Source organism: Odocoileus virginianus, chromosome 1, assembly GCF_023699985.2.
Source record: "Odocoileus virginianus isolate 20LAN1187 ecotype Illinois chromosome 1, Ovbor_1.2, whole genome shotgun sequence".
Lineage (NCBI taxonomy): Eukaryota > Metazoa > Chordata > Mammalia > Artiodactyla > Cervidae > Odocoileus > Odocoileus virginianus.
The window spans coordinates 6,586,422-6,603,410 of NC_069674.1; the positions used below are offsets into that span (position 1 = coordinate 6,586,422).

Genomic DNA, 16,989 nt, shown 5'->3' on the forward strand with positions numbered 1-16,989 from the left:
AGCATTTTTAAAGGCCAGGTGAGGGAGGGGAGTCTCGGTGTGTGGTCAGTCTCTGGTTGATGGTAGAGTGACAGGGCTGGGTCAGGGGAGTTAACCCATGATCAACCCTCAAGCTAATGGTCATCAAATAGTTAAATTCTTCCTTTTGGTGCGGGTTGTAGCTGTCAAACAACTCAGGAAGTGTGCATCAGATCCTGTTATCCAGGTACTTCAGAGAGATGCTATGGCCGAGAATTTGGGGGAGGGGTGTGTCCCCGAGAAGGCCCCACAGGGTCCTGCCCGGTTCCAAGACACCCAGGTATTGGTTAGCAAGAGGCTTGCATCCACAAGAAGGGAAACTGCATCCCTCTAGCAGGTATGGCGTCCCGGCCCTGCCCACGGGCCTCACTCATGACACCCAGCAAATATGTTATCAGTGCCACCACCTGCTGCTGGGCCTGACCAAGAGCCCAGCAGAAATGATCTGTGCTGCTTCTCCTTGGTTCAAGCAGTTCTCAGTGCTTGTTGAGAAGATGGATGTCTTCTCAACATCCATCTCCTTGGATGTTGAAAGAAGCTGGTTTAGCGATGGACGTACCTCTTGGGTACGTGTGTGTGTGTTAGTTGCTTCAGTCATGACCAACTCCTTGCGATCCCATGGACTGTAGCCCACAGGCTCCCCTGTCCATGGGATGCTCCAGGCAAGAATACTGGAGTGGGTTGCCCTGCCCTCCTCCAGGGGATCTTCCCAACCCGGGGATCAAATCCACGTCTCTCACATCTCTTGCATTGGCAGGTGGGCTCTTTACCACTAGCACTGCCTGGAAAGCCCCTCGAGTTAGTACTTCATATGAAATAAAGCCAAATATTTGTTGCTGATTTCTGAAAGAACCAATAGGAAGCAAGAGAAGAGAGAGGAAACTTTGGTCCCCTGTATCACTTTCTCCAGCTTCACATAGCATCCCCGAGGCCGATCCGGAAACTGTCAGAGCTCATTTCCCGGGCAGCAGACAGTGAGGGGAGGAAGCAGGAAGCTCCTCCATGCTGACCATGGTGAAGGACACGTCTGCCGGGAGGGCCTCATGTGGGCGCTGTCACCCCTAGGTGCTCCCGCAGCCCTCAACCCCCAGAAGTCCTCCCTTCCACTGGAGCGGAAGCTGGACTGTCCCAGGCCAGCATCCTGGGTGAAAGGGGTCTTGCTGGGTCCAGCGGAAACTTCAGGAAAACGTCATAGTGCTCCTCCCTCTGCAGTTCCCAAACCATCGTTTAATGCAGGAACGTGACCTCAGGACGCAAGGCAAGGACAGACCCTGTACGGAATCCCCGGGTTGAGATCAAATGTCACCCCCCTAACCCTGCTGCCAAGTGCCAACAAGGCGCTTCGGTTGCAGGTCTAGTTCCAGGGGTCCGTTCTCCCGAAAGGAAAGAACACAGTTGGTCCAAAGAAAACCAGGGTTTCCTGCCAGCTGACCATTCCTGCCCAGCCCTACCGCCGTTTGCTCTCCCCACCCTGCCCCGGCCACCCTGAGCCCAGTCTCCCAGACCTAAACAGAGATCGGATGGCTCACTCCCCATGTGACAACATGGCAATGGGCTGCCAAGGCCTCGAAGGTTCTGCAGGATCTGACATCCCGCCAGCCACTTGGGGCGACCGCAAAAGCCTGTCCACTGCAGGGAGAGTCTCTGGAGTCCCTGCTTTGTCTGCCTGGGTTGTTCTTCATCCAGGTCTTTGTCCTCACTCTTTCAGTTTGTTCAGATTTGGGCTCAAATATGGGTCGCGAAGATCCCGTGGAGAAGGGAATGGCACCCACTCCAGTGTTCTTGCCTGGAGAGTTTCATGGACAGAGGAGCCTGGTGGGCTACAGTCCATGGGGTTGCAGAGAGTCAGACACGACCGAGCAACTAACAAACACACACACCTCATCTCCTCACAACATGCTCCCCAAAGACCCTCTTCTCCCTTCTGCACCCCCACCTGGATGAGATCACATATGACAAATAACCACAAACTCAGTGGCTTCAGACAACACACATTTATTCTCTCATGGTTCTGGATCAAGCCCCCTAAACCAGTTTCAACTGGGTGAAAAGCCAGGTGTCAGCAAGGCCACATTCCCTGCAGAGGCTCCCAGTGCTGCCTCCCATGTGCCCTGCAGCTCGGGGCCCCTTCCTCCAGCACCAGAGCCAGCAGGATGGCATCTGGGTTCATGGCCACATCTGTCTCTGCTGTAGTCAGCCCTCTCTCTGCATCTTTTTAATGAGGACACTCGTGGTTACACTGTGGGGGAACCCAGATCACTCAGGGTAATGTGAGGGAAGATACAAGTGCAAACTAAGAAAAACTTTCTAATTCTCCCTGGTGCTAAAAGGGGGGAAAGTCCCCCTCCCACCCCATCCCTAGGGGCATTTTCTTTAGAAAACTTATAATTAGAAGTCCTTTCTCTGTGCCTTTGAGGTGTATGTAAATATTTTTAAAAGCTCACTAAGCCTTTTGCCAGATTTACACCCAGGACTGTGTTTCTTGAGGAACTGGGAGTCATCTCTTCCAAGCCCAAACATCAAAGGAACAGCAGCCAGTGTCCCCTCCCTTGGGAGGTGGGAGCCTAACTCAGCAGCTCCAAGCTGCAATCCTCCTCCCATCATCACCAACATCCAAGAAGTCTGTGCTTCCTTTGCATGAAGGCAGTTAGCTCTCCTGGGTGGTTGCCAATTCCAGGTGAATGTAGGGCGAACTCTGTATGAAGAATGGTGCTATCAGGTCCCTTCACCCAGAACCGGTTACACTTTCCCTCGAGAACATGTGCGCATCTGCTGGGCTATCAGATAGCATGACATCTTCTGTCTTTGCTGTCTCTTTGTGCATCACCTGTAACATGTATCTTGCTGGCTTAATGCTTATCCAGTAACAAAACTGTTTTCTTTCGCCTCTACCTTGGTGCAGAGCTTTCTGGGGCAGGCAGGCAGATTTTGTTTTTAATTTTATTTCCCTGACATAATCTCCCCATCTCAGAATTCTTAATCACATCTGCCGTCCTTTTTGCCATAGGAGGCAACATTCCCAGGTTGTAGGGATTAGGGTTGGGCAGGGATTCAGGCCTGGGAAGGGATTAGAGCCATGATTCAGCCCACTGCCCACTCCTGTCCCATCCCCTTCTAGCCCACTACTCAGTTTTATTGCTCTCATAGATTTGATCACCTACCTGACATTATTTGGACATGTGCTCAATTAAATGAGTCTTGTCTAGTTACCCAGCACAATATAAGCCACATGAAGTCAGGGATTTGACATTTTTAATCCACTACATGAAAAGTGAAAGTGAAAGTGTTAGTCACTCAGTCGTGTCAGACTTTTCACCCACCAGGCTCTTGTGTCCATGGGATTCTCCATGCAAGCATTCTGGAGGGGGTTGTCATTCCCTTCTCCAGGGGATCTTACCCACCCGGGTTTCCTGCTCAGCAGGCGGATTCTTTACTGTCTGAGCTACCGGAGAATCCTCTAGCAGCCAGCCCCTAGAAAGGTGCCAGCCCCTGGCAGGAACTCTATGAGTTTTTGTGGACCAAATGAAAAAGGAAATGTGAGTTCTTGACTCCATGGTGAGGCGAGTTTGATTAGATCAGTCGGAACAGCCAAAGAGCACCCCCAGCCAGCTGTCAACCACTGACCTTCAGATCTCCTCCCCTGGCTACTGCTTGTTAAGCAGTCTATGGAGCTGGACAGAACTTTTAGTGAGAGAGGGAAAAAAAAAACAACACTTTTTTTTCTTGCAGAAAAACTCCAATCAGTATGTGAGTGAGGCAAAGAACAATGAACCTGGAAGAAAACTTCAGTTTGTAGCTTTCCCACTGGAAGGGCTCTGATTGTTGGTAGTGATGCTATGAACGTATTCTTTTATCTGAACATTATTGCAGAGTAACTGGAGGGCAGGAATCACTGGGGAACTTCTGGCTCGGAGGGGGATGAACGTGGCCAGAGTCACCCATTCAGCGGGAGGGGAGGGCGTTCCACATCCTGGCAACCACAATTACCCCCAGTTAGGGGTCTGGTCCAGGCATCACACATTGCCAGGAGGAGCTGCCCCGAATCAATTGCCTTGGTGTCTCAGCCAAGATAGAAAGTACTTGATTTCCCCTAGAAATTGACATTTTTGCACTTTCATAGTCAAATCTTACCTATCTATCTATCTATATATATATATATATATATGGGATTTTTTTTTGTTTTTTCTGTTTTTGGCAGTATCGAGTAGCCTGTGGGATCTTAGTTCCCCCAACCAGGCATCAAACCTGTACCCCCTGCATTGGGAGCACTGAGTCCCAACCTCTGGACCACCAGGGAAGTCCCTCATCTGTGTCTTTTTCTACTACAGACTGACATCAGGCTGTGTCTTCTTCAAATAAATTCAAAAGATGGATTCAGAGGCCAGGGTGTATCCATTCTTGGTTTAAAATCAGCTAAACGCCAAGCGTGATTTGGAAGTGTTACCAAAGAGTGTGGGGTGGAGGGTCTGGCTGCTAGCCACTCAAAAGCCAATAAACAGCTCAGGCTGGTGGAAAGGAAAGTTTGCTTTATTTCAGATGCCAACAACTGGGGGCAGGGGAGGGTGGACGTCTGTCCAAAGGCCAACTCCCGGCTCCCTCCCATAACCAGTGGGGCAAGAGGTTTTATAGACAGAAGGAGGGGGCTACATGCAGGAACAGAACAGTCAGCTCTGACCATCATTTTCAAATTGGTCACTGGTGGTCTGACCTGCATCATCTTGGCTGTTTTAGATGCAGTTAATCTTTAGGTCCAGGGTCCATGTGTTCCCATTTCTTTGCGGCCAGTTCTTGGAATCGGGTACAGCCTGGACATCATGTAGTTAACGTCTCCACCTGTTGCTTTGGCATCTATGACAGCTCACAGGATGCGCTCAGAAAGCCCTCGAGAAAAAACTAAAGGTCCTCAACTATGCTTAATAACTACATTATTATTATCATTTGGTCTCCTTTGACTGTTTTCCTCTGTTTATGTATGTTCTCACTTTTCTGGTTCAACTTATTCTTTGACTAAAGTCTTCCGCAGACAAAAGGCAGGCAGAGGACGAGGAGGGGGAGCAAGGACTACAGGGTCCTGCTCCATTTCAGAAGCACAAGACAATACTCTGGAAAGCCTACAACTTAGAAAAGCAGGTGTATTTTCAAGTGTTTTGTTTCCTGTGAATGCCATGTACTGCTGTTTATGAATGCCATCTGTACCTGTTTACCAAATAACAAGAATATTGCCTCTAACCTCGGCTCATTCCTACTCAGCTCCTTTTGAATAAAGCCACTTGAGTCAGAGGAATCAGAGTGTAAACTTGGCTTCAACTTGGCGTCCTTCCGCTCAGCTCCAGATCAAATCTGGGTCACAGATAAATTTGGTGCCTCTGGAGCTGGCCAAAGAAGTCTCTGATAGTCTCAGAACTTGTTTGCCTTCTCTGTCTCAAAACATGAGAAGGAAGTTTCCCCTTAGCAGGATTTAATAAGGCTTATTTTGGAGATGTTATTAGACATTAAGACACTGTAACATGTTGCATTAACTCATGGTAACATTCTATCAGTATTAAATTACTACATTCAATAAATAATATACCGAGTAAAATTCATTTCAAAAAGAACACTTGGCTGATTTGCATTGATGTTTGGTAGAAACCAACACAATTCCATAAAGCAATTATCCTTCAATTAAAAAATAAATTAATTAAAATTAAAATAAATTAATAAAGCAAGCTTTCGCCCCATTAAAAAAAAGAACACTTGAAAAGTATTGCATTTCATAGCATCTCAAGTACCTTAAGTACTTTTCACTCACCAAGATGCTGCTTACAATATTATCCTTGCTGTGTGCCCACTTACAGTAACAGACATATCTATATACATAACAGAAAATCATATACAAAATCATTGCAACAAATTGGCATGGTTTTTGAGTCAGATGGAGTTATGAGAAGTCCTTAGGGTTAAGTTCAGTTCCGTTCAGTTCAGTTACTCAATCGTGTCTGATTCTTTGTGACCCCGTGGACTTCAGCACAGCAGGCTTCCCTGTCCATCACCAACTCCCGGAGTTCACTCAAACTCGTGTCCACAGAGTTGGTGATGCCAACCAGCCATCTAATCCTCTGGCGTCCCCTTCTTCTCCCGCCTTCAATCTTTCCCAACAAACCTGGCATCAAAACGAAATGATAGGCTACCGCCAGGATGTAGGAAAAATAATTCCATAGCCTATTGTTTGAAAAAAAAATAGGGAACTCTTTTTAAGTGCAAAGACCAAGCTTGTGCTCACCATCGCCCTCTAGTGGTAGATCCTGGGGTGCGTTTAACGGGCTCACTGGGAACTTTCGGACAAACAACCTTCTGACTATTTTGATTTAGGAAAATATTTCGCACTCATGAAGTTGACTTTTTAAATGCACTTGATAAAGATGCGATCAGTTTGCTGAATTTCCTTGAAAGAGTCATCATAATGGTAGGTTACATTAATGGTAAGGTGCATCCACTGATTAAAATCCAGGTTTCATTTCCAGCCACATGAAAACACTAAAAATGGCACCCTGATTTCTTATCCTTTCATACGTTTAGTCTCAAGAAGGAGATTTTTATTTTTTCAGCTTAGCCATCCTAGCCTTGTCCTTTCTATCACAAAGATACCTGATTCTAGAGTTACAGACAAAAACTTGGCTTTTCAAAATATCGGGTTGAGTGCACAGCACCAAGTTTTAGGACCTGGACTCTGCTGCAGACTGGAGGCTTTGCTCTGTAAAAATAGAATTGGTACCTAGAGGAGTGTGCAAGGTCCGGCTGCTCGCTGCACAAAAGCCAATAAACAGGCCGGGTTGGGGGAAAGGAAAGTTTGCTTTATTTCAGATGCTGGCAACTGTGGGGAGAGAGTTGCAGACATCTGTCCAAAGGCCGACCTCCCCCCACTGGCAACCAGCGGGGCAAGAGCTTTTATAGACAGCAGAGGCGGTAAGGCGGCGGCGGGAGGAACTACAAGCAGAAACAGCACCATCAGCTCTGGCAGTCATCTTCAAATTGGTCCTCGGTAGTCTGATCAGTGTCCTCTTTAGGTCCAGTTAATCTTCAGTTGAGGGTCCACTGGTTCCCATTTCTTCGAGGCCAGTTCTTGGAATTGTGGCGGCTTATGTTGTGGGTACAGTCTGGTCTTTGTGTAGTTAACTTCTCCACCTGGGGTTTTGGTATCCATAAGACAGCTCACAGGGTATGACTCAGAATATTATCTGTAGCCCTCGAGAACTCAAGGTCCTTGGCTGTGCTTAACAACTACATTATTATTATTTAGTCTCCTCAGACTGTCTTCCTTTGTTTCCACAGGTCTCTCTTCTCTGATTAAACTTATTCCCTGACTAAAGTTTTCCACAGACAAAAGGCAGGCAGAGGACACGGAGGGACAAGGACTACAGGGTGGTCAGAATCAGGAAAGTGGCCCAAACGAGAGCGGAAGGGTCAAGTCAGAGTCCCCGTGCCAATGACGGCACTCAGCCCCTGACCCCGCTGGGCACCCAGACACAACCAGCCAGCGGCCCCAGCCACACGCAAGAACTCAGAGGACTCTTTTTTGGAAAAATTGGATGGCTGCAAAGAAAAGACCTATGAATAATTCCAATACTGGGGATCATTCAAACAATAATAAAAATTCAGGCTTACCACCTGATTACCCTACTAGGCAGCCCACCAGTCGACAAGGCCTCAAATTTCCCACAAAACTTTCATTTGAGGAATGCTTCTGACATGAAGGACCAAAATTAAGAACTGAAATAATGAGCAGATGGAACTTTTATAAAGAAATCCTATCATTACATGATGGTATTTTTAAATAGGAAAGAGCTTTCTGGTGCTGAAAGACACAAATAAAACTTTAACTTAAAAGCTCAATGAAAGGTTTAAAAGATAAAGTCAAAATATCTCTCACATTACTAAAATCAGAAATGAAAGCAGAGACATTACTACTGATTGTACAGAAATAGAAAGTATTATGAGATTACTATGAACAGTTGTATGCCAACAAATTAGATAATTTAGATGAAATGGAAAAATTTATAGAAACACAAAACCTACCAAGAGTAAATCACAAAGAAATAAAAAATCTGAATAAACCTATAACTAGCAAGAAGATTAAGTCAGTAATCAAAACTATCCCAACAAAGAGTTCAGGATGAGGTGGCTTCACTGATGAATTTTATTAAACATTTTAAAGAAGTAATATGAGTTATTACTCATACTTTTCCAAAATATTGAAGAAGCGGGAACCCTTCCTAAATAATTCTATGAAGGCAGCATTGCCATGATACCAAAGCCAGAAAGGAAAAAAAAAAAAAACTATAAGAAACCTATAGACAAATATCTCTTGTGAACATTGATGCAAAAGAAAATCCTCAACAAAATATTAGCAAACAAAATTCAGCAGCTATTAAAAGGATTATACATCACCACCAAGTGAGATTCATTCTTGGAATGCACAGATATTGGGTTGGCCAAAAAGTTTCTTCAGTTTTTAAGTAAAAATAAAAGACACATTTTACATTTTTACCAAGTACTTTATTGAACAACATATTCACCAAAATGGAGGTGGAATCATTTTTTTCCACTATCTTCTGCCATTTTCAGGCACCTTCATTATTCCGTCTTCCCAAAACTTTTTATCTTTTTGAGCAAAGAACTGTTCCAGGTGTTTTTTTACAGTCTTCCAGGGAATTGAAGTTTTTTCCATTAAGAGAATTTTGTAAAGACTGAAATAAATGGAAATCTGAAGGTGCAATGTCTGGTGAATACAGGTGGATGAATCAGAACTTCCCAGCCAAACTGTAACAGTTTTGCCTGGTCATCAAAGAAACATGCAGTCTTAAGTTCCCCTGATGGAAGATTGTGCATTTTCTGTTGACTAATTCCAGACGCTTTTCTTTCAGTTGGTCTAACTGGGAATAGTACTTACTGGAATTAACCTGTTTTCTGGAAAGAGCTCATAATAGAAGACTCCCTTGCAATCCCACCATACACACAACACACCTTCTCTGGACGAAGACTGGCCTTTGGTGTGGTTGGTGGTGGGTCACCTCACTTGCCCCACGATCTCTTCTGTTCCACATTATTGGACAGTGTGCACTTTTCATTGCCCGTCAGAATTTGTTTTAAAAGTGGAACATTTACGTTTAAGTAGAGAATTGCATGTGGAAATGTGGTCAAGAAGGTTTTTGTGGTTTTTTTTTTTTTTTTTTGCTTAACATGGAAGCCAAACATCAAAGCGGTGAATGAACATCACCAAGCTGGTGCAAATGATTTTGAACGCTTGGTATGTACATTTCGAGTATGTCGGCTCTCTCACAAGTTGTATAATGTTGATTGCTCTCAATCAATGCCTTGATTTGATCAGTATCAACACTATCTGACCTACCTGACCAGGGAGCAGCATCCTGTGTAAAACTCTGCAAACCACTTTCGACACTTTCAATCGGTCACAGCACCTTCTCCATATACTGCCCAAATCTTTTATTTTTGCATTTTTATCTTTCTTGAAATAATAATAAAACATAATGCCCCAAAAATATTGCTTTTTTTCTTCCATCTTCCATATTAAAATAGCTACACAAAAATTCACCAATTTTGGTAAGTTTCTTTTTTAAATGCATGCTGATAAGACAGCTATCACAATACAACCTAACAAAATTGTTTCAAATGAAGTTAAAAACAATTCAGTGCTCTTAGAACTAGCTTATGGGTGGGGGGTGGGGGCAGGGAGGGAATGAACAAATTTCTTGACCAACCCAATATTTCAACATATGAAAATTCATCAATGTAAAAACCATATTAACAGAATGAAGGAAAAAAACCACATAGGGAATCCCCTGGAGGTCCAGTGTGTAGGACTCTATTTTCACTGCAGAGGGCACAGGTTCAATCCCTGGTCAGGGAACAGACATCCCACAAGCCTCACAGTGCAGGGGGGGAAAAAAGATTTTTTTTCAACTGAAACAGGAAAAGCACGTGAAAAAATTCAATATCCTTTCATGATAGAACCACTCAACAAACCAGTAATAGAAGGAAATTATTTCAACTTAATAAAAGCCATATATAGGAAACTCAAAGTGAACATCATACTCAAATGACAAAAACAGCTGAAATCTCTTTTAAGATCAGGAACAAGGGAAAGAATGTCTGCTTTTACCTCTTCTAGTCAACAAAATACTGGAAGTTCTAGACAGAGCAACGGAGCAAAGAAACAATAAGTAGATAAGCTGAACTTCAGGAAAATTAAAAGCTTATGGACACTACGAACAGAGTAGAAAAGCAGCCCCTAGAGTGGGAGAAAGCATCTGCAAATCATATATCTGATGAGGGATTAACATGCAGAACATAAAAAAACTCCAACAACTCAACAACAAACAGACAAGTTAAAATATGGTCAAAGGAGTTGCACAGTCATCCCTCCAAAAAGGGTATACGAATGGCCAGTAAGCCAAAAGAGCAGCTGAAAGGAACAGGAAGATTTGAAAAAGAAGCAAAGAGAATGTCCAGAAAAATTTTAATGGAACTTAAAGTGTAATAGCCTGATGAAAAGCGGATTACACATAACTGGATCAGAAATTAGTGCACATGGAAAACAGTGACGAAGGATTTAACCTCCTCTTACCCGTCTGCTGGTCTCCGCCTTCAGCACCCTGGTTTCTGCCACGTTCATTACCAGCTTCCATCGTCTCTCTCCCACCGAGGACGTCCAGCACCTGAGCTTGGCTCCCCTCTTGTCTACCCTCCACACACTGGCCAGAGTGAGTTTTCAACAACGCTATTTGCTGTGTGATTTTTAAACTTTTAAAAAATTGCTTTTACAATCAACAAATTACCCGGACGGTATGAGACTGTACAGATACGAAGGGCACGCCATTTTCCTCTCTCCTTCCTCCTTCCCCTCTCGGAGCCAGACAGTTCCTCTCCTCAGAGGCAACCACTGCCACAAGCTTTTTGTTTCTCCTTCTTGAAACACGCCACGCATGTATGAGCACAGGTAGACACACGTCGTTCGTGGTGATCACTTGACATGCGGCCAGTGTGGCTGAGGTCTTGCAGTTTTCAAACAAGAGACCAGTGTTTCCCATGTTGCTCCATTCCACTGAATATTGAAAATATTTGTGTTCGCCTTTCTGAGCAGGCTCTATGCAAGTGTCATGGTTACAGTTAAAATCATTTAGTATTTAAGGGCAAATGCCATGAAACATCACTGGTTTATGAGACTGTTGAAAGAAGTAGAAGACAATGAATACGTTTTTCTTTGCCAACACTCATTGCTTGAGTCATGGAAGGGTTTTAAGAGTCAGACACGAATGAGCAGCTGAACTGAACTGAACAGTAATGGGGCTTCCCCAGGTGGAGCTAGTGGTAAAGAACCTGCCTGCCGATGCAGGGGACAAGAGGTGCGGGTTCAATCCCCGGGTCGGGAAGATCCCGTGGAGGAGGGCATGGCAACCCACTCCAGTACTCTTGCTTGGAGAATCCCCATGGACAGAGGAGCCTGGCAGGCTAGAGTCACAAACATGACTAAAGTGACTTAGCATGTACAAACTGTACTGTTAACTCCAAGATTTTCCTGAAACTAAAAGAACACTGAGACTTCCTTGGGGGTCCAGGGGTTAAGACTCTGCACTTCTAGTGCAGGGGTCATGGGTTCAATCCTGGTCAGAGAGCTAGGATCCCACATGCCACGTGGCAATGCAAAAAAAAAAAAAAAAAAAATTCTCAAAAAGAATTTTAACCAGATATTCAACAATCAGAGATTTTAAATTAGTGTAAGTTTCCTCACCAATATTACACTCCTATAAACCAAGGACTTTTCAGGTGGCACTAGTGATAAAGAATCCACCCGCCAATGCAGGGGACACAAGAGATGTGGGTTCAATCCCTGAGTAGGGGAGAGCCCCTGGAGGAGGAAATGGCAACCCACTCCAGTATTCTTGCCTGGAAACTTCCATGGGCAAAGGAGCCTGGTGGACTACAATCCACGCGGCCGCCAAGGGTTGGACATGACTGAGCAACTGGGCACATTTTGAAATCTTTGTCAGAAGGACCCGGATGTGTGAATTTCTGCTTTCAGCCGTGATGTCCGGAAAGATCATTAACCACCAGTAAACAGCCAAGTGCTGTCGCTGCTTGCCTGGGTCACTTGATGCTGAGCTCATGAATGTACCCTGAGTAACCCCTGAACCAAATTGAACAGTAATGGGGCTTCCCGGGCGGCGCTAGTGGTAAAGAACCTGCCTGCCTATGCAGGAGACAGGAGGTGCGGGTTCGATCCCTGGGTGGGAAGATTCTCTGGAGGAGGGCATGGCAACCCCGCACTCATCAGCCCTGTGGTTGCCCACCACTCAGTCTCCTTTCACCCACAGGACATTCTGTCTGGCTGAGTGACCTGCACTGTGTGTGCACCCGGCCCCCAGTCTCCTGCCTTGCCCGCTGCCCACTCCAGCCCTCCTCGCTCACCCCAGGCCTGAGGCAGCCCCCATGAAGGCAGGGTGACTTTCCTGCCGTCCTCAGTGCAGTCCACCTTGTCTTGGAAGTTTTCTCGGTCGCCCACCCCCCTGGGCCTCCCCCAGCATGCGGTCCTGTTGTTTCTCTAGTCCCACCGGAAGTTCCTGGAGAACAAAGACCCCAGCTCTCATCTCTGCTTAATGATTGTTGACAACTCGCAGATGGGACTGAAATGTCCAAGGTGGGACTTCAGCCCCCAGAACTGGCTAATTGAAGCCGAGGATCTTTCTGGCACGCCCAGAGCATGCTGCAAAGGAAGCTCTGGGCTCCACGTAGAGAACCCTGCCAGGGCTGCATGGGGAGGGGACCAAACACGGGGTCACCCGTCCCTTTCCACACGTCTCCCCATGTAATCCTCAAAACAGCCCCCTAGCGGGAGGGCCTCTGGCCCCCACATCGCAGAGAAGGGAGCAGAAGGTGCAGGAGTCCTGCTGGTTAAACCAGCTCATCTCCGTGGGGGCTTCCCTGGTGGCTCAGCTGGTAAAGAACCCACCTGCAATGCAGGAGACCCTGGTTCGATCCCTGCATCAGGAAGATCCCCCTGAGAAGGGATAGGCTGCCCCCTCCAGTATTCTTGGGCTTCCCTGGTGGCTCAGCTGGTAAAGAATCCGCCCGCAATGCGGGAGACCTGGGTTCGATCCCTGGGTTGGGAAGATCCCCTGGAGATCCTTCTCCATGGCTACCCGTGACTCCAGTATTCTTGCCTAGAGAATTCCACCGACTGTGTAGTCCATGGGGTGGCAAAGAGTCTTTCACTCGCTCTCCGTGGGGGAGGGCAGAGGGCCCAGGACTTGGGTAGCAGCGGTCCTCGTGGCTTGTTCTTATTTGCTCAGGAGCTGAGCCCCTGTTTTCCCCTAACGCCCCAGCAGCCTTCAGAACCCCACCACACCGCCCTCCACCCACACGTGAGACCCCGTGAGCCTATCGCCACCAAAGATGGGACGCGATCTTTCACATCTGACGTGTTTGCTGGTGTCGGAGGCTGTCAGGCCCCGGAGACCCCCTTCCTTCTCCCTGTGGCTCCAGGGTGCAGGAGAATGGTTCAAATGACTCCTCGAGTTCTCCTGGGATTTGAGGACGTCTGGATTTCTGGGAAGAATTTTCTGAAATGAGTGTCTTGGGGACGGCCTGGAGGGGCCTGAGGGGAAGGGGTAGCCCTGTTCCTGGGGGCAGGGCAGCGCCCGGGCTGGGGCCAGTCCACTGGGCCAGCGGGAGGGGATGGGAGGGCAAGGCGGGACAGCACAGGGCGGGGATGAGGAGGGAAGTCCCAGTAGGGCCATTGGCCAAGGCCGGTCCCGGCTGGCGGGGAGGAGCCGCGGGGCGCTGGAGGGGACCCAGGAGGAGGTGGGAATGGGAGGAGACGGGCGCGCCGTGGGGGGAGTCTGACTGGTGCCGGGAAGAGGCCGAGGCCGCTGGGGAGACCCCGAGGCTCGGGAGAGGAGGTGAGGAGGGGAGCGCGGGGCGGGCAGAGGGCGCAGCTCCGGAGGCCGGCGTTTGTCGGCTGCACCTCGAGCCCTGTCCTGTCTTCGAGGTGATGGCCTGACACCTTTTCCCGGCGGGGGCTGGGTCTCCACACCTGGGGCTTTCTGGTCCTCGGGAGGCTGCTCCCGGACAGAGTTCTCGGAGAGGGTCTGACCCTCAGGCGGCCCCCGTGAGGGGGTGAGGTGAGGGGTTGGCGGGCTGGGAGAGGAAGGCTCCGGAAAAAAGGCAAGGGAGGGAGAGTCTGCCTAAGAAGACAGCGGAGATGGGGCGGAGGAGGGACCCCCATTTTCTGAGGGAGCGTGGGGGGGGCGGGCTGAGGTGGTGGGGTCGATGGGATCAGGCTTTTTCAGCAGGGAAGGGGTTAAGCGGGCTCCTGACGCCCACTGCCCTGGGCCCCTCCCACGTGTTTACATCCTCCCCAAAATATTCAGCCTCCAGCTAGCCTCCATTCCTTCCCCCTACACCCGAGCTGTGGGCCTCGGGACCCGTGGAGCCAGAAGTCTGGGCACAGGGAATGGGAGAGGGGGTGTTGGAGAGAAAGTGGACCAGAAAACGGGAGGAGAGCGCTGGAGTGGGTGACAGCACTGCTCCCCAGCTGCTGGTCTGAGGACTGGAGCAGACCCAGCACCTACCTCGGACAGGGCCAGCCTGGGCCGGGCCTGGGAACAGTGGGGCCGGGTGGGAGGAGAGGGACGGGCCAGGGCAATACTGGGGTATAGGGACAGGGGTCTGCAGGGCCACTCCGTGTCCCCCCACCTCTGCCCAGGGCTCACCAGACGCGGCCCCTGAGCCACAGGGCCCGGGAGTGGTGGCTCCTCCTCCGGACCCACGCACAGCCCTCCACAGGGTCCCCGGGAGGAGGAGGTGAAGCCATGTGGCAGCTGCTGCTCCCGCTGGCCCTGGGGCTGGGCGCCATGGGCTTGGACAGGGCGGAGCTCACGGCGGCCCAGCACCGCGGCCTGCAGGTGGCCCTCGAGGAGTTCCACAAGCATCCGCCTGTGCAGTGGACCTTCCAAGTGACCAGCGTGGACAGTGCCATGGACATGGTGAGCGCCAGCCCAGCGAGGGGAGGGTGGGGACGGGGATCAGAAGACTGGAACGTCCCCCTGCCCCGAGAGTGGGTGCAACGATGCTTGGGCCCCTGAGAGCCGCCCAGCTCTCCAGCGAGAGGCTGCCAGCCCAGCTGCCCACCCTCCCTGCCCCGGGGAGTGCTGCTGCCCGCTGGGGAGCAGGGACAGGTCAAACCCGCAACAGCCCTGCCGGCTCAGCTGGGCCGCGGGCCTTCCTCTTGTCTGTCTGCAGCTCTTCCCGGCCGGGCAGTTTGTGAAGCTGGAGTTCAAGCTCCAGCAGACGAGCTGTCGAAAGAAGGACTGGAGGAAAGCAGACTGCAAGGTCAAGCCCAACGGGGTGAGCTGATGGCAGGGGCGTGCTCAGGGCGGGAGTGGGCGCCGGCTTCACAGCTGGAGAAGCCTGAGGGTAGAGACCCTGGGCGGGGCAGCCTCCCAAGCTCTGACCTGCCTGCCTGCCTGCGCCCCTGGCGGTGACGGCTGTGGGTGGGCTGAGGGGGACAGGCAGGAAGACGGACACACAGGCTCCAGAGCGGGTCCACCCCAGGCTGTAGGTCACTGGCGGAGGGACGCCGTGGTCCCCACCCTAGGCCTGGTGAACTTCCCATTTCTCATGAGTTTTCAAGGGGACATGGCCCGGCCTGGGCTGACTCCTAAGAAGGTCTGACTGTCATCAGCCACCTTGGGGGCCAAGTCACTGCCGTGCAGGTGACCCCTGGGCCTGGAGCACAACCACCTCTGCCAACCACAAGTCCTGTTCCTGCGCTGGCTCGACAAGGCCTCGGTCACCTCCCTCTGCTGAAGGAGTGCTGGATTAGACTAGTGCTTTTCTGGACTTTTACACCAGGATCCCTGTGTTCAATTCAAATCTTGCAAGAAAACAGAAAACACAAATAAATGTAACAGATGGCAGCACAGCGGAAGCCAGGTGGGGAGAACCTGGCTGTGTCAGACACAGACAGACACACAAACACACAAACAAACACACGGTTTGTAAACTAAGTGCCGCCTACACACAGACACACACAGACACATACACACAGTTTGAAAACTGCAGGATAGTTCTGACTTCTGAAAATTCCCAGCCCAGATCTAGGTTGTGCCTGGATCCAGCTGGCCTGCCAAGGGAACGGGCCCCACTGCAGGCTGGCCCCAGGTTCCGCCTTCACAGGGCTGCAGGCCTCCCTTCACCCCTTTCCTCTCTGGCCCCCACGCCCCCTCCGCAGAGAAAGCGGAAATGCCTGGCCTGCATCAAGCTGGACTCAAAGGATCAAGTCCTGGGCCGGATGGTGCACTGTCCCATACAGACGCCGGTTCAACGGGTGAGGAGGGGGCTGGCAAGATGGGGGGAGACTGGGCCTTGGGAGAGGCCTGGATGGAGGAGTGCGGCGGGGTGAGGAGGGGCTCTGGGCCCGGCCCAGGCGCCCCCGGAACGGGGGCGGGGGCGGTGGGTGCTGGCAGGAACGGTGCGGCTGGAGTGGCCCTGTGCCCGCAGGAGCTGGAGGAGGCCCAGGACACCCAGTGCAGCAGGGTGGAGCATGCTGGCGAGGACCCCCACAGCTACTACCTCCCCGGGCAGTTCGCCTTCATCAAAGCCTTGTCCCCCTGAGCTGAGGCCTGGTGGGTAGGCGGCCAGGAGGGAGGGGGACGGGAGGACTGAGAGGGCGCTGGAGCTGGGCTGCGGGAGGCAGAGGGACAGGGGCTGGGAGCCTGCGAAGACCGCCTCCCTCACGCCCCGCCTGTTTCTCTTCCCTTTCCTCTAGAAGTCACCCGGCTTCCTGGAAGGAAGGGAGGTCACAAGTGAAAGCCCGCCTCCCTTCTCTGTGCCCCGGGGAGGGGCCACCCCTGACCCCTGAGCTAATAAAGCTGCACTCAGCTGAATTCTCACGCTCCCTCACATTCCCTCCCT

General features: G+C 50.1%; 1 protein-coding gene across 4 annotated transcripts; it reads left to right on the forward strand.

Annotated features, from left to right (window-relative positions):
• The first annotated feature begins 13,867 nt into the window (after positions 1-13,867).
• RARRES2 (retinoic acid receptor responder 2) lies at positions 13,868-16,961 on the forward strand. 4 transcript variants are annotated; one of them, XM_070458199.1, is made up of 6 exons: positions 13,868-13,973; positions 14,860-15,059; positions 15,316-15,420; positions 16,307-16,402; positions 16,579-16,700; positions 16,844-16,961. In XM_070458199.1, the coding sequence occupies exons 2-5, from the start codon at positions 14,886-14,888 to the stop codon at positions 16,687-16,689; spliced, it is 486 nt and encodes a 161-aa protein (XP_070314300.1). In that variant the 5' UTR covers positions 13,868-13,973; positions 14,860-14,885; the 3' UTR covers positions 16,690-16,700; positions 16,844-16,961. The 4 variants fall into 4 exon arrangements, with proteins under 4 accessions (XP_070314300.1, XP_070314146.1, XP_070314186.1 ...); XM_070458045.1 differs by having other exon boundaries at positions 13,870-13,973; positions 16,576-16,700; XM_070458085.1 differs by having other exon boundaries at positions 13,955-13,973; positions 14,780-15,059; positions 16,576-16,700.
• Positions 16,962-16,989: the final 28 nt, after the last annotated feature.